The 20,541-nt window shown below is 50.5% G+C and overlaps 1 protein-coding gene across 6 annotated transcripts; it reads left to right on the plus strand.

Annotated features, from left to right (window-relative positions):
* The first annotated feature begins 1,177 nt into the window (after positions 1 to 1,177).
* Positions 1,178 to 18,574, plus strand: ENO1 (enolase 1). 6 transcript variants are annotated; one of them, XM_077989848.1, is made up of 13 exons: positions 1,754 to 1,892; positions 4,525 to 4,618; positions 7,364 to 7,366; positions 7,484 to 7,579; positions 8,960 to 9,018; positions 11,403 to 11,472; positions 12,353 to 12,486; positions 13,097 to 13,319; positions 14,087 to 14,284; positions 15,408 to 15,609; positions 16,162 to 16,270; positions 16,561 to 16,619; positions 18,142 to 18,574. In XM_077989848.1, the coding sequence occupies exons 2-13, from the start codon at positions 4,534 to 4,536 to the stop codon at positions 18,209 to 18,211; spliced, it is 1,308 nt and encodes a 435-aa protein (XP_077845974.1). In that variant the 5' UTR covers positions 1,754 to 1,892; positions 4,525 to 4,533; the 3' UTR covers positions 18,212 to 18,574.
* The last annotated feature ends 1,967 nt before the right edge of the window (positions 18,575 to 20,541 follow it).

A 20,541-nucleotide genomic window follows, 5' to 3' on the forward strand; every position in this document is an offset into this window, starting at 1 on the left:
TCGAAGTGCCGGCTGAGAATGTGGTGCTGCAGCCTCCAAGAATCTTGCAACAGCAGCAGTCTGGGATCATGTTCTGCCTCTCATTTCCTGCTAGATTTACTGGTTCTGGCCACAGCAGAGTATCTTTATCTCTCTAACCATTTTAATGTAAAATAAGATTGTTTGGAGCCCTTTCAGGGCCACGCCTTAGAACTGCTCTGAAAGTAAGAGTACCAAGTGCCTGATTTCTTGGAGTCCTTAGCAGGAGATGTTGGCTGATTTAGCTGCTGAGTCATGGGGCTGGAGATAGTGGTTTTCAGTAGCCAAAAACGTTAGTGTATTGCTGGTGAAATCACAAACTCTGCTTGCAAAATTTTATTATTATTATTATCATTTTGCTGAATTTAATCCTAAAGTTCTTGCTTCTTACCCACTGGAAAGCAAATACTATGTACTTAGTAGGCCTTCACTTTTAACCAACGCCATGGAAACCTGCCAGTAGCTAAGAGGACAAAAACGCTAGGGGTTAAGAAAGAAAAGTAGTTTTTGCAGCGGACCAGAAGAAATAATTAAATTCAAGTACATATTTGAACATCTCTTTGCAAGGAAATGAGGAAAATCAGGAGATGTTTTAGTTCTCTTAGTGACCAGCAATAATGTTGAAAAATATAAAAGTCACCGTAACAGAAAACGAAGTGATCATTTCAGCCCTCCCTTGGAGTCGGGGGGATCTATTGCGGAGCTGAGTTTTAATGGCTATCAGTTCTCGATCAAAAAGGTGAAATCACTCCACCAACTCCTTCCATATTCCATGGAATATGACCCGTCTTGAACTTTGAGAAATTCCCCGGGTCTATGTGAAATTCCAGTTCCAAATAATTTACATGAATGGTTCACAAGAATCCAGGTAGGTTTGATCTAGTTCCCTAGATGGGACTGAGGGGGATGTGAAATTTCAGATGCAACATTAACATGGGCTAGAGAATGAATTAACACTGGGGAAGCATGTGGTGGCGCGCCAGACACCTAGGAGGCACTCAAGAAATAGGAGGTAGAATTAAAGGAAAGTGAACCTTCCTTTGGCTATCTCGGCCTGATTCTCACCGCAGCAAGGAGAAAGGGACAGGGTCACCTTGGCGGGTGCCAGGCGGAGCCCGGCCGGACGGGCGCGGCTGGGGGGCAGCGCGCAGGCGCAGGCGGCGCACGTGGCCCCGGAGGCGCACCGCTGCGGCCGGGCCCGCGACACAACGCCGGAGTGGGGCCGAGGCGCGTAGCCTCTCAACGACTCGACGCCAACGGGGTCTCCCGGATCGCGGCGCAGGACAAGAGGGGCGGGGCAGGAGAGCCGGGGCAGGCGCGGGCTGCCAAAGTCGTCAGCAAGGTCGAGGACCGGACGCGCGGCCCCGGAGCGACGCTGAGTGCGTGCGGGACTCGCAGTACGTGACGGAGCCCCGAGCTCTCATGCCCGCCACGCCGCCCCAGGCTCTCACCCGGGGCCCCGGCTCCGCACACCTCAGTTCGGCTTACGGGTCCTATCTGGGGCTAGAGTTTCGCTCGCACCACCACAGGGCCGCTGGGTAGTCGGGGCACCCTAACTCCGCCCGCCTCACGTCCGCGGGTCGTCACCCCCCCTTTCCCGGCTGCAGCCGCCGCAGTCTCACCCCTTTCCGGGAGGTGAGAGCACGAGTGACGGCTTTCCCGACCAATGGCGAGGCGGCCCTGAGGAGGCGTGTCTGGAAGGCGGGAAGTGGGTGGGGCCCGCCTTAGCTGGGCAGGAAGTCCGAGTGCGGCGCGGACAGTAGGTGTGGGGAGCCGGAGCGCATAGACCTTGCAGACCTCGCCGGCTTCACACTCACCTCGGTGTCTGCTGCACCCGCCGCTTCTTCTCCTAGGCCACGAGACCCAGCGGCTAGGTAACGATTAGGGAAGGGCTGAGCAACGGGCAGGCGGCGCAGGGCTTTTCTGGGCTTGCGGGGCTCTTTCCCCTCAGAGGGAGGCTGCGCGCCAACAGGCCCGGCGTGGCGGGGTCGGGGGCGCGTGCGAGCCGACTCCCTGGGTGGGAAGTGGCACCCCCGCTCACCCCGAGGCCCGGGACGGGGGCACAAGGCGAGGTGCACGTGCTGGGTCCCGATTTCTTTGGAGGGGAAAGTGCAGATCAACACGTGATTACAGACTGCGGGGCAGGATCACCGTCGGGGAAGGTCGGGAGCTGCACACGCGAGCCGCTTAGCACAGCGGGAGTTGGGAGTGGAAGTTGCTTTTCCATCGTAGCCAAGTGTAAGGTTTTTGGGATGGACGCAGACATAGCGGTGGTGCCCACTGAGGCCAGGCCCTCCCTAAAATGGAGGAGGGCGGCGAGAGAGGAGATGCCCACGAGGCTGCAACCCCCTCCCCCACCGGCAGCCCCCGCCTCTCTCCTGCACTCGCGGCCCGCGCTTCGGCCCAGTAAGCGGTGACTCATTTCGAGAAGGCACCTCTTCTTGAGGAATCTGCCGCAGAGCCGTTAGATCATTGGCAAGCCCTCCAGGCGACCTCGCCCAAGTTGGGCAAGAGCGGCTCCCCGGCTGGCCATCAGACGTCGGGCCCTGATCTGAGAAGGATTTCCTTTTTTTTTTTTTTGCTCTTGTTTCCCAGGCTGGAGTGCAATGGCCTGATCTCCTCGGCTCACTGCAACCTCCGCCTCCTGGGTTCAAGCGATTCGCCTACCTCAGCCTCCCGAGTAGCTGGGATTACAGGCATACGCCACCACGCCCGGCTAATTTTGTGTGTGTGTGTGTGTGTGTGTGTGTGTGTGTATAATTTTTTTTTTAATTAGAGGCGGTGTTTCACCATGTTGGTCAGGCTGGTCTTCAACTCCCGACCTCAGGTGATCCGCCCGCTTCGGCCTCCCAAAGTGCTGGGATTACAGGCGTGAGCCACCGCACCCGGCCAAGAAGGATTTTTTTTTTTTTTTTTTTTTGAAACGGAGTCTCGCTCTTGCTCTGTCGCCCAGGCTGGAGTGCAGTGGCCGGATCTCAGCTCACTGCAAGCTCCGCCTCCCGGGTTCACGCCATTCTCCTGCCTCAGCCTCCGGAGTAGCTGGGACTACAGGCGCCCGCCACTTCGCCCGGCTAGTTTTTTGTATTTTTTAGTAGAGACGGGGTTTCACCGTGTTAGCCAGGATGGTCTCCATCTCCTGACCTCGTGATCCACCCGTCTCGGCCTCCCCCGGCTAGTTTTTCGTATTTTTTAGTAGAGACGGGGTTTCACCGTGTTAACCAGGATGGTCTCGATCTGCTGACCTCGCGATCCGCCCGTCTCGGCCTCCCAAAGTGCTGGGATTACAGGCTTGAGCCACCGCGCCTGGCCAACTTAAATATGTTTAAACAAATTTGCCTTTTTGGAACCTAATAGATAAAAACTAAGTACCTTTTTCTTGGCTAATGAATAAAACTCCATTGTTACGAAGACAACAAAGCCACAGAAGTGACTTCAGTAAATAATTTTGCAAGTTAAAAATCTGCCCAAACTTAGATGTCTTATTGGCTGCTCCTGGTGGCTCACCCCTATAATCATCCTAGCATGCTTTGGGAGGCCAAGGCAGGGGAGGATCACTTGAACCCAGGAGTTTGACACCAACCTGGGCAACATAGTGAGACCCCCATCTCTTAAAAAAGTAATTAAAATAAAGATGTTGTCATTAATGACATAACAATACTGAAGTCCGGAGTACTGTGAAATTGGAAAGTCCCAGGAAGTGGCGGTAGCCAAGATCTCATGGTCCAAGGACTTTATTATTCCTGACTTCCAAACTCAGAATTTCTGATTATTAAATACCTACTAAGTGAATATTGTGCTGCTACTTCAAATTTAATCAGAAGAATTATGTCCAAACTTAATTCGCTATTTTGTTTTAATTCTGCTACAAGCCAGATTTTCCCCTCATCCCCCCACCCTCTTTTTGGCCTCGCCCTAGGTGGTTTTGCTTGTGACCTTCATGTCTGTTCTTGGTTCCTTTCCATTCCCATGCCAGGCCTCATTGTTCACTCATGACAATAGCCAGTTTCAGACAGCTCTTTGGCTGCTCTGCATCCAGCAACACATTCATCTATTTGGATTTGATTCTCCCTGGGCATACACATTTGTGGGCTTTCTCTCCCTCTCTCTTTTTTTTTTTCCTTTTTGCTTACAGAACAAGACCTCAGTTGCTGTGGTTTAACCCATTTATGCCGGAGGTTGCAAATCTTTTTTGTGAAAAATCAGGCCTTGGTGATGACTTGAGCAGTCAGATAAAAATAACTCCACACACTTAGCGTTCCAGTAATGGAACACTAGGCATAAATAGGTTAAGGCCTTTCGGAGCTCGGCCCTAACTACTTACTTAGGAGAATTCCCACTGCTTTCCAGCAGGCTTTTTCCCCCACCCTAATCAACTTTCCTACATCCAGTATTTAGTCCAATGCCGATTGTTTGTAGTCCATGAACCTCAGAAGTGATTCCTTGAATGAGTGAGCAAATACAGCATTATGGCTTATGGAAAACATGAACTGTGTGTTTCTCCTACAGAAATTCACCATGTCTATTCTCAAGGTCCATGCCAGGGAAATCTTTGACTCTCGTGGGAATCCCACTGTTGAGGTTGATCTCTTCACCTCAAAAGGTATGTGCCACCTTCGTTTCCAGAGTTGCTTCTACCTCGCTTCATTTTACAAATTTTCTACAAATGCTGGAGCCTTAGGCAAAAAAAAAAAATATATATATATATATAAGCTTTTTTTGTATCTGCATATGCTAGTAGGTTGTGATTCCTGACTGTGAGGGTTGGGGGATTTTCAGGCATGGAGCCAGTGTCTTGCTGCTTCCTGGCTTTTTGTTTGTTTTTTGAGATGTCTTGCTCTGTCACCCAGGCTGGAGTGTGGTGGCATGATTTCAGCTCACTGCAACCTCCGCCTCCCGGGTTCAAGCAATTCTTCTGTCTCAGCCTCCCAAGTAGCTGGGACTACAGGCGTGCACCACCACGCCCGGCAATTTTTGCATTTTTGGTAGAGACGGGGTTTCACCATAGTGGTCAGGCTGGTCTCGAACTCCTGACCCCAGGTGATCCGCCCGCCTCAGTCTCCCAAAGTGCTGGGATTATAGGTGTGAGCCACCACGTCTGACCCTGCCAGCTTCTTGGCTTAAAACCACATAAGTTGACTCCTAAGTCAGTTGAGGTGATAGCTCACTGAAGTAAGGTATTACCATACTTTTCCCTCATGAAGTAAGGTGATACCATGAGGGAAAGAGATGAAGGGAGGGCCAGTAGACATGAATGTAGCACCCTTATCTCTGTGTCTAGAAATCACTCTTTAGCAAGGATCAAGGACAGTTTTTACCTGTGGGCTCTGGAATAGTGCAGAGGCTCTCATTTTTGCTTGGCTGTCAGTCCCCATAGGAGGAGTTTTCTTATGAAAAAATAACAGAATGGTGAAACTCCTTCTTTTTTTTTTTTTTTTTTTTTTTTTTGAGACGGAGTCTCGCTTTGCCGCCCAGGCTGGAGTGCAGTGGCCGGATCTCAGCTCACTGCAAGCTCCGCCTCCCGGGTTTCCGCCATTCTCCTGCCTCAGCCTCCCCAGTAGCTGGGACTACAGGCGCCGCCACCTCACCCAGCTAGTTTTTTGTATTTTTAGTAGAGACGGGGTTTCACCATGTTAGCCAGGATGGTCTCGATCTCCCGACCTCGTGATCCGCCCGTCTCGGCCTCCCAAAGTGCTGGGATTACAGGCTTGAGCCACCGCGCCCGGCCTAAACTCCTTCTTTTAAGAAGAAAATCCAGTGCCTCTGTAGCCCTGTGTTACTTTCAGCACATGGTGCGATGGACAGAGTGGGTGAGGTTGGCAAAGGAGCTTCAGGCAGAATCACTCAGTGGTGCTAAACTCCCAGAGAACTGCCAGTCGGAGCTGAGTCATCGTCTGTGAGTCACAGGCCTGGCAGTGGAACCCCAGCCCTTCCCTTCCCCTTGCACCTCCCCTACCCCTCAGGAAGAAAGGATCCTTGAGGCCCGACTTCATTGGGCTTCTGAAGAATGCCTGTGTTCTGCCTTTGGCTGCTTGCTGTGTGGCTCTCAAGCACAGTGGGTTTTCTCCAGGACACTCGCTTTATGGGGAATCCTGAGGGCTCTCACAGGATGCTGAGAATTCCCTTCATCCAATAAGATTGGTTTGCTTAGTGAATGGGTGGAACTTTCTGCTTAGAAATTAATGAACTTTTTTTTTTTTTTTTTTTTTTTTGAGAGGGAGTCTCGCTCTGTCGCCCAGGCTGGGGTGCAGTGGCCGGATCTCAGCTCACTGCAAGCTCCGCCTCCTGGGTTTACGTCATTCTCCTGCCTCAGCCTCCCGAGTAGCTGGGACTACAGGCGCCCGCCACCTCGCCCGGCTAGTTGTTTTTTGTATTTTTTAGTAGAGATGGGGTTTCACCATGTTAGCCAGGATGGTCTCGATCTCCTGACCTCGTGATCCGCCCGTCTCGGCCTCCCAAAGTGCTGGGATTACAGGCTTGAGCCACCGCACCCGGCCTAATGAACTTTAAAGCAACAAAAGACCCCAGACGCTAAAAGATTGTTGGGAGGCGGACATTTTGAAATTGAAATGAATGGAACTTTCTTACATTTATTAAACTGCATTTTATTATGTTTATTCCTTCCCCCCACATCTATCCTGTTTGCCAGTTTCCAGTTGGGCATAGAACTCCCAAAATAGGATTTAGCATTGTCCAAACTGAAGCAAATGAGCTAGATACTCTTCCTGAACCAGTTAAATTCCCTTGATTTTATGCTTAACATCAATATAGTACCTGCCTGGGTGTGATGCTCACGCCTGTAAACCCAGCATTTTGGGAGACCGAGATGGGCAGATACTTGAGGTCAGGAGTTCAAGACCAGCCTGGCCAACATGGTGAAACGCTCTCTCTACTGAAAATACAAAAATTAGGCGGGCGTGGTGGCATGCTCCTATAATCCCAGCTACTGGGGAGGCTGATGAAGGAGAATTGCTTGAACCCAGGAGATGGAGGTTGCAGTAAGCCGAGATCACCCCATGCACTCCAGCCTGGGGGATACAGCGAGACTCTAAAAAAAAAAAAAAAAATACCAGAACATCTTCAGTTCCCTGTGTGACTTGCATTGGATTTCTCTTGGGCAGTGCTGCTGGGGTAATCCACAGGGCACCAACGCGAGCTTGTGAGGTACACATATTTTCCTGGGTCGGAATCTACATTTTAACAAGACCCCCAGCTGGCATGTAGGCTTTGCCATAGAGCACTTTCTTTCTGCTAGAGGAATCAGTCATCTTTGCAGTAAAGTCTGCAGTACAGGATCATAAATATGTGAGAGGCACGAAGAACAGACCAGAGTGTTTAATTCACGCAGGTGGTAGGAGGAAGAAACAGCTCCCTGATGACAAATGCATTTGTGGGCGGGAGGGGACTTGGGATTGTGCTGGAACTGGATTTCTGAATTGCTACTATGACTTTTTTTCTTCTCATCCAGGTCTCTTCAGAGCTGCTGTGCCCAGTGGTGCTTCAACTGGTATCTATGAGGCCCTAGAACTCCGGGACAATGATAAGACTCGCTATATGGGGAAGGGTAAGCCTTAGAACCCACAGCCCATGGCCTCCCTGCCTCCAGCCCCACTCCTGGCCTTGCCCAGTCCTGTCCTTCTCTCTGGGTGGGGCTTGCATTTGCAGGTTTATGGCAGGTAAACCTACCGTAACCCATGATGTTGATGGAAGCAGTGCACCACCACGTGGACAGGAAAGTTGGTGTGTGGATTACAGGGTTCCTGAGCCTGCATGCTCTGGGTCGAGAGTTTCAATGCTTGTTTCTATTGCAGTTTGTCCCCAGTCTGTGAAATACTCCTTCATGATTAGGACAGGAACCCAAGGATGAGAACAGGGCCTGTTAACTAAAGAAAAGTTTCCCCATCTCCCAGGGGGTTTCTGTGGGCCCTTCAGATCATCAGCCTCTTCAAGGGCAAGAAAGTATCCAGGGAAGGTCTAGCCAATGGCTTACCCTTAATGGTGAGCTGCAGATGTGTCATTTAGTCTGATTTTCCTGTTGACTGACTCACAGGAGTCCTCTCTGTGGCAGAGCCAGCCTCTGGCTGTATTCAAATTGACTTAGTGTGTGTGCAACATTGACCTTTCTAGAGATAGAACATGTGGCCAAATTACAGAAAAGCACACAGGGCTAGATCACACATTCTCCGTGGGGGACCCGGAAAACTCCAGAGAGGCTGCAGGGGAGGGACAATGATGAAATCAGGTTGCGAAACACTGGGCTGGTGTCGCAGTGGTGGTGCTGGGTGTTCAGTCCTGCTTTAATGCTATAAGAAGCAGTGTCCACACACCAACATGTTACCATGTCACCGTTGTTTAATGGCCTGTGTGGGGACTTACCCAGAGCAGGATGGTGCTGTGCCTTGATGGTAATGAGTGCTCAGTAAGTCAGCATTTGTGGAAGATTGAACTCATGACCCCCTAAATGCTCTCCTCTGCTTTCCTGTTCCCTTGCTGTCTCTCACTCGCAGTCCTTAATCACTGGTTCTCTTCTGAGTCTCTCTCATTTTTCCTTCTTCATCCTCCTCTGCTGGGCAGGCGTCTCCAGACCTGTTAAGTATATTAATGAGTTCCTGGCACCAGCCCTGTGCACTCAGGTAACTGATTGGACAGCCTTTAGTCTGCGGCTGGTGTTTCCAGTGCATGGTCTTGCAAACTAACCGGTCAGATCGCTCTGAGCCAGCTGCTGTTTGTGTGGCTCTAACCCTCTGGGGTCCTAGGTAGGAGCACTCAGACTAGGCCGGAAAGTCCTCCGATTCTGGGGGGAAGGGGAGAGGGGTAAGAGGTCCCATGGAAGGTCCCTTGGTGGGCTTCCGGGTCAGCCTTAACAGTGGCTCTCTCTAGCAATGCTGCTCAAGCCTGGTTTTAAAATTAATGTCAAGTAATTTGATTTGATTGTTCCTTCTAGGTGTCTCAAAGGCTGTTGAGCACATCAATAAAACTATTGCGCCTGCCCTGGTTAGCAAGGTAGGACCTGCCTCCTGATAACTAATGTGTCTAATGCCACCAGAGCGTCTCCCAATCCCAGGGGCTTTCCTGTTTATGGAAGAGCTTATTCTGAGAGCTACAGAAGCCGATTGGATTCCCTGTCATGCATGAGAACAATCCGTGCATGACATAAGTCTAACCTGCCTGCTGCCTCACAGTCCACTTCTGGGAGCAGATGGAATTGCATCAGAAGAGTGAGACACTTAGAGCCCTGAGGTTTTTCGCCTCTGCAACTCTCTGGACCTTTGGGGAAATTAAGATCCAGATTTTAAGAGTGCTTTCTCAGGGGTGTTTGTGGTAGTGTCCACGGTGACTAATTTCTCATGGATGTTGGAATTATTTACTATAGTTCTACTGACTTTAGCAGTGGAGTTCCTTCCTGTTAAGTAAAATCATCCTGGAAACCTCAATATGTCAAACATAAAAGTAGAGCTGCTGGAGGTGAAGTAGGGCTGGGGACCTAGCAACCCACCTGACTCAGCAGGTTTTTATTATCATTTACCCTCCCTTCGGCCCGTCCCTCCGTAATTCCTGTGGCACTCATCAGATGGGACTGGTTTGAAAAGCCCTGTCTAAAAATGCTCTGGGCGAGGTACAGTGACTCACACCTGTAATCCAAGCACTTTGGGAAGCCGAGGTGTGTGGATTACTTGAGGTCTGGAGTTGGAGACCAGTCTAGCCAACATGGTGAAACCCCATCTCTACTATAAGTACAAAAATTAGCCCGGCGTGGTGGCGCACCCCTGTAGTCCCAGCTACTTGGGAGGCTGAGACATGAGAAACACTTGAAGCTGGGAGGCGGAGGTTGCAGTGAGCAGAGATTGCGCCACTGCACTGCAGCCTGGGCAACAGAGTGAGACTCTGTCTCAAAAAATAAAAATAACAAAACTCTCTAGGCCCAGTCCAAGCCCAGCCACAGCCTCCATCTGTTCTTGAATCTAGTTCCTCTCCTCCATGAATTCATTCTGTACAGGGAAGAGGAGGAGCTCCTTTGTTGTCTCTGTCCCCCACTTGTTGGTTTAAGCCTGGGTTTTGTGGCACTCTCTGTAATTACTCCCTGCCTGACCGGCCCCCAGACGAAATTTCTTGTTACTGTTTTGCCTGCAACACCCTCTGCCAGTCTCCTGGAAACTCCACATATACCTTGTTCTCTGTCCCTTCATATCCCTACATAGTGTGACTCACATGATGAGCAGGACATCCCCCGGCATTTTCTTCCCCCTGGGAGAAACATACCATACCAAACTGTTGGTGAGAACTGGCCTCTGAGGCTGTGCCTGGGTAACTGCCTGCCTGTTCCAGCGATGCCTTGACAAAGCTGCAAAAGACACCAAGTTGCTAGCACAGCATGATGGGATCAAAGCTGATTTTCTTTGCATTTTTTTTTTATATCAAGAATATTATAGATAAAAATAATGCCTTGTTAATATATTAGTAAGTTTAAAATGGAATGCTGATTTTTGGTTGGGTGCAGTGGCTTACGCCGGTAATCCCAACACTTTAGATGGGCAGATTCCTTGAGGCCAGAAGTTTAAGACCAGCCTGGGCAACATGGCGAAGCCCATCTCTGCAAAAAAAAAAAAAAAAAGTACAAAACTTAGCCAGGCATGGTGGCGCATGCCTATAGTCCCAGCTGAGGTTGCAGGATCATTTGAGCCTAGGAGGTGGAGGTTGCAGTGAGCTGAGATCGTGACACTGCATTCCTGCCTAGGCAACAGAGGGAGACTCTGTCTCAAAAAGTTAAAAAAAAAATTAAAAAGTAATGCTGGTTTTTATTGGATTACTTTTGAGCCAGTTCTTAGTACATCAGTTTTGTTACTTTAACTCATTTTGATCCATTATTAGACACTTGGCTAAGTGATTTCAGACTACCTGCAGAAATCATGCCTCCCATCAGAGGATGGAGATTTGCAATCTTTGAGGTTAGCCAAGAGTGAGCAGCAGAGCCCACCTTTCAAGGGCTCAGCCTGCTTGAGTGAACAATGAGCTTTGCTTATTTATTGCCCATGAAAGCCATGTTCCTTCGTAGCGGTGGTTTACATAGCACATACCTGACAATTCTCTTGGGTGTAAAGTCACTTTGGACTCCCTGGGTAGACCATTACCTTTGTGACACAAGCATTGTGTCTGAGAGCGTCCATCTCTGTTTCATTGTTGGGTGAATGAAACACCATCAAAGCAAGCAGAAGGCAGTTTTTTGTCTCACCATTGATTTTTGTCCTCCACTTTTTTTGCTTATAAAACAAACATCACAGAATTGATTTTTATTTTACATAGTTCCAAAGTCAGATTCCATGGTAGGGGAGCAAAGGCTGTGCAGATAAGAGTGACACCAACCCCTCATTCTCTCCTCTCCCTCTTAGAAACTGAACGTCACAGAACAAGAGAAGATTGACAAACTGATGATCGAGATGGACGGAACAGAAAATAAATGTGAGTGGCCCGAGGAGGCATCTTTACTGGGGAAGATCATGAAGTCTCCTAAAGACTTTAACAACTTTCAGGAAGAGGTCCATGATCTTAGTGACAAGCTAAATGAGCCTGTCGTCTCCTCCCATTTCTTTGCGTCACTCTTAAGAAATCACACTTTTGGCCAGGCGCGGTGGCTCACGCCTGTAATCCCAGCACTTAGAGAGGCCGAGATGGGCGGATCACGAGGTCAGGAGATCGAGACCATCCTGGCTAACATGATGAAACCCCGACTCTACTAAAAAATACAAAAAAACTAGCCGGGCGAGGTGGCGGGCGCCTGTAGTCCTGGCTACTCAGGAGGCTGAGGCAAGAGAATGGCGTAAACCCGGGAGACAGAGTTTGCAGTGAGCTGAGATCTAGCCACTGCACTCCAGCCTGGGCGACAGAGCGAGACTCCGTCTCAAAAAAAAAAAAAAAAATTATACAGGCCTTGTGGCCTTGTGGCGGGCGCCTGTAGTCCCAGCTACTCGGGAGGCTGAGGCAGGAGAAGGGCATGAATGGGGGAGACGATATCACGCAACTGCACTCCAGCCTGGGCAACAGAGCAAGACTCCATCTCAAACAAAAAAAAGAGAAATCACACTTTCGAGTATCAGGAGCAAAACCAGGTGATAATAGCCTGTCAGTTCGGTTACTCGGAACAGCTTTGCTCCTTATAATGAATTCAGCAGTTCCTATAGTTGGCCAGAGCTGGGCTCTCTCTTAGAGGGGAAAAGCAGTGGTGAGTCCACAGGGAATGCTATTTGCATTTCTAGTAACAGTGTGATGGGGGAGGAGATGGCAGGAGAAAAGCCGGTGAGTCAGAAATTACTTCATTCCACTCGGTTCTCTTCTGTTCTAGCTAAGTTTGGTGCGAACGCCATTCTGGGGGTGTCCCTCGCCGTCTGCAAAGCTGGTGCTGTTGAGAAGGGGGTCCCCCTGTACCGCCACATCGCTGACTTGGCTGGCAACTCTGAAGTCATCCTGCCAGTCCCGGTGAGTGGTTTATTGGAACTTCCCAAGCAAGGAGTTGGGGGTTTCAGCTTGCTCTTGGGGACCAAGACCTCCTGTGCCTTGATCTCTTAACACATGTGACTCTCCCAGCACAGCTCTGCCCCTTGTTAAGTGTGACCTTGAGCAGGTAATTCAACTTGCCTGTGCCCCAGGTCCTTCATTTGCAGTGGAGGCTCGGGTAGGAAATGACAGCAGTACTTTCCTTGCTAGGCTGTGAGCATTAGCTGACATAGTCACTAGCGTTTCTCCTGATGATCATGAATTTGCAGTTATCAAAATAGACCTGGTATGAACTGGTTGCAGTAGTGCACACCTGTAGTCCCAGCTAATCAAGAGGCTGAGGCAGGAGGATCACTTGAGCCCAAGAGTTTGAGACCAGCCTGGGCAAGACCAGTATAGTCAGATCCTGTCTCTAAAAACATGAGTCAGAGACCTGGTGAGCATTTCATGGCCACCCTGACCCCACTGATGCTCCTCAAGGAGCAAGTCTTGGGCTCATCTGTGAACTAGATGGGGATGGTAGGACCAGAGGGGCCTGTTGCCCTGTGGGGCTCTCTGGGCCCGGTGCCATGCTTCTCTGTTCTCTCCCCAGGCTTTCAATGTCATCAATGGCGGTTCTCATGCCGGCAACAAGCTGGCCATGCAGGAGTTCATGATCCTCCCAGTCGGTGCAGCAAACTTCAGGGAAGCCATGCGCATTGGAGCGGAGGTTTACCACAACCTGAAGAATGTCATCAAGGAGAAATACGGGAAAGATGCCACCAATGTGGGGGATGAAGGCGGGTTTGCTCCCAATATCCTGGAGAATAAAGAAGGTAAAGGCTCTGGGGAATCCCCACCCACCCACCCAGCCCTGCAGCACCAACTCCCTCTGTGCAGGGGTTGTCCACACCTGCCTCTGTGGAAAAGGTTTTCATTCCACCTGTAGTTTGTAAAGATCAAGACCCTTCAAACAGGGTTTTAAGGAGGGAAAGGGGAGCTTCATTTGATTTTACTTATTTTTTTCTTTCTTTGAGACGGAGTCTCTGTCGCCTGGGCTGGAGTGCAGTGGCGCAATTTCTGCCTCCTGGGCTCAAGCAATACCTAATAGCTTGGGGAGCCAGGTGTCTGTCCATCTGTCCTGCTGGCAGGACAGCTTAGCCATGGATGGCAGACCCTGAGCCTGAACTCTCAACAGCACAGCCTGGCAGGAGGATCCTGCCACCCAGGGCTGCCTCCACTGGGCTTTCTCTTGGATCCCGCTTCAGCTCTATTTAAGGCCTGTGTCTTGAGACAGCTGATCTCAGCTGGTTACTGTAACTGTATCTTGGCCAGGACAGCTGTTCCTGGGCACTAAATTTGGGAGCATTTGTCAGGGAGAAAGGCTACTTTCTTGGAAGCTGTGCTGAATTTCCCATTTAGTCTACACCAGGAGCTCTGGCCCATGGTTTCTTGCCCCAAAGCAGAAAAAAAGTAACTGACGTTGTTGAAACTACTGGTTGGGGCCTGAACACCTCTTGACCTTTGTGTTACAGTCCATGTGTAACAGCTGTTGAAGGGAACCTACCTGTTTTCCAAACCTGTTGCCACCATCTCTTCCCAGGCCTGGAGCTGCTGAAGACTGCCATTGGGAAAGCTGGCTACACTGATAAGGTGGTCATTGGCATGGACGTAGCAGCCTCCGAGTTCTTCAGGTCTGGGAAGTATGACCTGGACTTCAAGTCTCCCGATGACCCCAGCAGGTACATCTCACCTGATCAGCTGGCTGACCTGTACAAGTCCTTCATCAAGGACTACCCAGGTGAGTGTTCCTGGAGTGCCATCTTCCTTTCCTGCCACTGACCTGTAGCATGGCAGCTGGAGCATCTGGCTGGCTGGGGATGGGGAGGGTGTGTCTGAACCTCTGGCTCCCGTGGGGGATTCATCAGGGGGCTTCCCCCCAGTTGTACGTACACAGGGCTTCACAGAGGTTCTTGTGTAGCTAAGGAGCTCAGGTGCCAGCAGCGGTCTGTGCTCCATTAGACAGGCGAGGGAACCAAGCCTTCAGAATTAGAATAGCCACTTGTTAGAGATGTATTATGCTTCCTGTGAGCTGGGAATATTCATTTTAGGCTCTGTGTGTACACAGGATAGGGACTGTGACTTCTACAGGAGAGGAAACTGATGGGCTGGTTGAATAATCTGCCCGAGAGCACACAGCAAATAGTGGGGCAAGAATTCAGACCAGGAAATCTGACTGCAGAGTCTGTGCATTTAACCACTACCCTAAACAACTTAGTCAAGGTTGAGCCAAGACCCAAACTCAGGTCTTTTCACTTCTGAGTCTTTGGCTCCATTCTGATTTTCAGTGGCACTAAACTCAAACCACCCTAGACAAATAAGTGTTCTCTTCTTATATAGGTCTTAAAAAGTTTTTTTGAGATTGGGCATATAGTGGCTTACGCCTGGAATCCCAGCGCTTGGAGAGACTAAAACGGCATCACTTGAACCCCAGGAGTTTGAGATCAGCCTAGTGAACATAGCAAGACTTCATTTCTGCAAAAAAATTAAAATAAGTAGCTGAATGGGTGGGAAACCCCTGTAGTCCCAGCGACTCAGGAGGCTGAGGTGGGAGAATCATTTGATCCCGGGATTTCGCAGCTACAGTTAGCTATGATTGCACCTCTGCACTCAAGCCTGGGTGACAGTGAGATTTTTTGTTTTAGATCTATTGACCCAGGATTGTGGGTGACTTGTCCCCTGCTGCAGGAGTAGGTTGGTGGGGCACATTGTTTCAAGGATCAGTTGGGGAGCCATCCCTGTCCTATAATTTTGGGCAGTGTGAGGCCAGGCGAGCAGCAAGTCTAGGGGGAAGCAAGGCTGGGCGTTGCAGAGGAGCACACTGGGAGGATCACACTGATGAGGCGTGTACCTCCTCTCCTTAGTGGTGTCTATCGAAGATCCCTTTGACCAGGATGACTGGGGAGCTTGGCAGAAGTTCACGGCCAGTGCAGGAATCCAGGTAGTCGGGGATGATCTCACAGTGACCAACCCAAAGAGGATTGCCAAGGCCGTGAACGAGAAGTCCTGCAACTGCCTCCTGCTCAAAGTCAACCAGATTGGCTCCGTGACCGAGTCGCTTCAGGCGTAAGTGTCTTCCCAGGCAAGCAGCTTTCCCGCAGCTACGGCTTGTGAATCAGAAAAGGGCCCTTTTGTTCTGTCGATGGGGAATCCTGCTGGCCAGAATGTAGGACACCTTGGGATTTTAACAGGTTTTGTGTTTGAACTCGGGACCCTTTTAAATTACAGGCCCAAAATGTTGGACCTGTAATCCCAACGTTTTGGGAGGCCAAGGCAGGAGGATCACTTGAGCTCAGGAGCTCAAGACCAGCCTGGGCAACATAGCAAGCAGATGTATTCTGTGAAGAGCTCAGTCAGAGAACACTAGTCTTTCTCCCATCAAGGGAGGCTGAACCCAGTGTTTCAACTATGAAGAGGGCTAAGAAGGTCCTGGGGGTGGAAGAGTTCAGAGGAGGGTGAGGGTTGTCCTCTGTGCTCTTGACAGAGCCCAGGCATGGAGAGCCTTAGCCATTAACAGCCCCTCCACTGCTTTCCTGCTGGCACCGAGGGGTAATGGCATTGGGGTTTGTGGCACCAGAAAATGGGGTCATGCCATCCAGGTTGTCTCTTGGCTTCTAGGTGCAAGTTGGCCCAGGCCAATGGTTGGGGCGTCATGGTGTCTCATCGTTCTGGGGAGACTGAAGATACCTTCATTGCTGACCTGGTTGTGGGGCTGTGCACTGGGCAGGTAAGAATGAGCGTCTCCTCCTTTCTTCTCTCTGACCTCAACTTGCTGGAAGACCCAAAACCAGTGAAGATCCGTGTCTGTCCCTGTTTTGCTCATGTCCGCTGAGTTGTTGTCCTGGTTTCTGAGCCTGAACAGAATGGGGGCATGAGGGCCCTGCTTGTATGTTGTAGCCCCTCCTTTCCTAGGCTCAGATCCTCTAGAAATTCTCTCTCTGACATCACACCCTCTCCCTGCCAGAAATGCCTGCAAAGCCTGTCCACTATAAGCAAATGGCTTTTCTTTTCTCCTAGATCAAGACTGGTGCCCCTTGCCGATCTGAGCGCTTGGCCAAGTACAACCAGCTCCTCAGGTAAGGAGGGCTCTGGAGAACAAGGGGCCTGTGGTTCACCCGCTGGGGCTGCACTCAGTGTAGGCACTGCCCTCCCCCAGGAGCTCCTGGCTCTGGGAACAGGTACAGGGGCAGGCGCACAGTGCAGCCAGCCAGGCCCTGAGCAGGCCTAGACCCCAACCCCTGCAGTGCCATCAGAGGCAGAAACCTCCTCCGCACAGTGCTGCCCTCTTCCCGTAAGAGAGATTGGGACCCCCTTTGACAGCTGATCCATGACTTTCTTAGAGCTTTCAGAGAGCCCCTTCATGATCTGTTTCAGCACATTTAACCGTTTTGGATATGGAGCCAGGGCTTGGAGAGAGGAGGAAAAAGTCAAAGGGCACATGGCTGGGTTTCCACTTCTCAGTGCTGTGGGGCTGTTCTGGTCTCCCTTTCCTGTCTGTGTCCTTGAGAAGCCCCTGAACACCAGACTTGTCCCCCTGTCCCCCGGTCCCCCCGCCACCCACTTTTTGTTTTTGTTTTTGTGTTTTTGAGATGAGGTCTCGCTCTGTTGCCTAGTCTGGAGTGCGATGGTGCGACCTCGGCTCACTGCAGCCTCCGCTTCCCAGGTTCAAGCAATTCTCCCACCTCAGCCTCCCGAGTAGCTGCAATTACAGGCGTACCACCACACCCAGCTAATTTTTGTAATTTTTAGTAGAGATGGGGCTTCACCATGTTGGCCAGGCTGGTCCCGAACTCCTGACCTTGGGTGATCCGCCCACTTCAGCCTCCCAAAGTGCTGGGATTACAGGCGTGAGCCACTGTACCCGGCCAATAATATAATATACCACTCCCCCACTGACTCAGGCACCACTGGGATACAAACCCCCTTTTTAGTTATTTTCTGGACTTGTAGGGAAACAGAACACCCATTTCCTAAGTTCTCCCCTATTACCCCTTCATTAAAACTGTATCCTGGGAATTTTCATACACACACAAAGAAGCAGGTGAACAGTAGACACAGGGCTTTTTTGTTATTTTGTTTGTTTGAGACAGGGTCTTGCCATGTCACTCAGGCTGGAGTGCAGTGGGGCAGTCATAGCTTCAGACTTCCATTCTTTTTTGCTGCGGAATTTTATTTATTTGTATTTTTTTGAGACGGATCTCGCTCTGTCGCCCAGGCTGGAGTGCAGCGGTGCAATCTTGGCTCACTGCAACCTCTGCCTCCCAGGTTCAAGCAGTTCTCCTGTCTGAGCCTCCGAAGTAGCTGGGATCACAGGTGCCCACCACCATGCCTGCCTAATCTTTTTTGAATGTTTAGTAGAGACGGGGTTTCACCATATTGGTCAGGCTGACCACAGGTGATCCTCCCACCTTGGCCTCCCAAATCTGGCTTCTCAGAGAAGCACAAGTTTAGAGGGTTTGAAGAAGGTGGACAGATTCTGTGTTCTCAACTTCCCAGGAGTGGGGCTGTGTCTGACCACATCTAGGATGGGAAAACTTACAACTTGAGGTCTGACTTTTCTTTTTTCCTCCCCATCTTTTTATCTTTCTCCTTCCCAAGAATTGAAGAGGAGCTGGGCAGCAAGGCTAAGTTTGCCGGCAGGAACTTCAGAAACCCCCTGGCCAAGTAAGCTGTGGGCAGGCAAGCCCTTCGGTCACCTGTTGGCTAAATAGACCCCTCCCCTTGTGTCAGCTCGGGCAGCTTGAGGCCCCGACCAACGCTTGCAGGGGTCCCTGCTAGTTAGCGCCCCTCACCCGCCGCCGTGGAGTCCGTGCCGCTTCCTTAGAACTTCTACAGAACCGAGCTCCCCGGAGCCCTGTTTGGCAGCTCTAGCTTTGCCGTCGTGTAATTGGCCCAAATCACTGTTTTTCTCGCCTTACTTTCCACCAAGTGTCTGGAGTCATGTGAGCCTCGTGTCATCTCCGGGGTGGCCACAGGCAAGATGCCTGGTGGTTTTGTGCTTAAAATAAAAAGCCTCAGTGACCCATGAGAATACTCCGTGTGCCTGTGTATGTTTGGAACAATCTGGGTCTGTCCTTCATGTTCAGGGGGCCTGGCGAAAGGGTGTTGGCCTTTGAGAACTAAGGTTTGGTGTCGTAACAGCAAGGGATGAGGATCCATTGAGGACATTTTCCTGGGTCCTTGGGAAGGGAACTAGAGGCAAAGGCAAGAAAAGAGACATACGCGGTCCCTCTAGGGTAGTGGGGTCACAACAGGGAGTCTAAGCTGGGAGGCAGAGCGAGACACCTTGTTTGGAAGAAACTTCAAATGCAGGCCTATTTGTAGATTATCTTAAGGATGGTAGCTGCTAGGTTACACAGCCATATTGTTCAGACCAGAAAGACTCCAGGGTGAAGGTGACCATCCTGGGAAGAGCTGGCATAGGGTCTCTTCCTGGGGAAAGCAGGTGAAAGAAGGATTAAAAGGGAACTCTGGGCAGGAAGGTAGAAGGGCATCGAGAAGACCCCAGGACCTGATTTGAATGAGTGAATTCCACTCCTCGGTTTCTCGAGCTTCGGGTTTCAGGTGCTCCGAAGCTGTCATTTGTAGCTGGTGCTGCTGCATTGGATTATGCAGATGGAAAACTTGCATGTTGGAGAAAGTACTGTTCTAGGGTAATGCTGAACACAGGGTGCGGAGAATACGTTTATTTAAAAGTGAGAGAGATAAAGCCAGGTGTGGTGGGTGGCTCATGCCTATAATCCCAGCACTTTGGGAGGCCAGGGCAGACGGATCTCCTGAGGTCAGAAGTTCAAGACCAGCCTGGCCAATATGGCAAAACCCCGCTTGTGCTAAAAATACAAAAATGAGGCTGGGTGCAGTGGCTCGCACCTGTAATCCCAGCACTTTGGGAGGCTGAGGCTGCTGGATCACAAGGTCAGGAGTTCGAGACCAGCCTGGCCAATATGGTGAAACCTTGTCTCTACTAAAAAATACAAAAATTAGCCAGGCATGGTGGCAGACGCCTGTAGTCCCATTTACTCATGAGGCTGAAGCAGGAGAATCACTTGAACCCAGGAGGTGGCAGTTGCCGTGAGCCGAGATTGCGCCACTGCATTCCAGCCTAGGTGACAGAACAAGACTCCGTTTCAAAAGAAAAGAAAAAATTAGCCGGGTGCAGTGGCATGTGCCTGTAATTCTAGCTACTCAGGAGGCTGACGCATGAGAATCGCTTCAACCCAGGACATGGAGGTTGCAGTGAGCCAAGATCACACCACTGTACTTCACCCTGGGCAACAGAGTGAGACTCCATCTCAAAAAAATAAAAATAAAAGAGGTGAGAAACTGGTTGCCATCTGCACCTTGAAGAGGTCTCATTCTATTACTTGATTTTTCTCCTTAAAACAAGTATCTTAAGTTGCACGTTCCAATGCACAGTCAGGGATCTGGGGAGCCCTCTTGTGGACATTCTTGTTCATTTTTTATCTCAGGATTTAACCTGAGAAACAGAACCAGTAAGGGGAGGTACGGATATTAAGAATTGATGGCCTGGTGCAGTGAGTGGTTCATGCCTGTAATCCCAACACTTGGGGAGGCTGAGGCAGGAGGATCACTTGAGCTCAGGAGTTCAAGACTGGCCATGTGCAACATGGCAAGACCCTGACTCTTCAAAAAATAGAAAAGTTAGCCGGGCATGTCGGCGTGGTCCCAGCTACTCAGAAGGCTGAGGCCAGAGGATTGCTTGAGCCCAGGAGGTCAAGGCTGCCGTGAGCCAAAATCGCACCACTGCACTCCAGTCTGGGTGACAGAGTGAGAGCCTTTCTCAAAGATAATAACTGGCTTCTGTGATTGTGGAGCCTGGGTAAGCATGTCTGAAATTCACAGGGCTGCCCGTTGGGAAGGGATGATGGCCAGCAGCGGGCTGGAACTCCAGGGGCTTGGGTGAAGCTACCATTTCACAGGTGAAATTTCTGTCTTGAAACCTCGGCTTTGAAGACCACCTCACTGGCCGGGCACAGT

This window comes from Macaca mulatta, chromosome 1 (genome assembly GCF_049350105.2).
Source record: "Macaca mulatta isolate MMU2019108-1 chromosome 1, T2T-MMU8v2.0, whole genome shotgun sequence".
NCBI lineage: Eukaryota > Metazoa > Chordata > Mammalia > Primates > Cercopithecidae > Macaca > Macaca mulatta.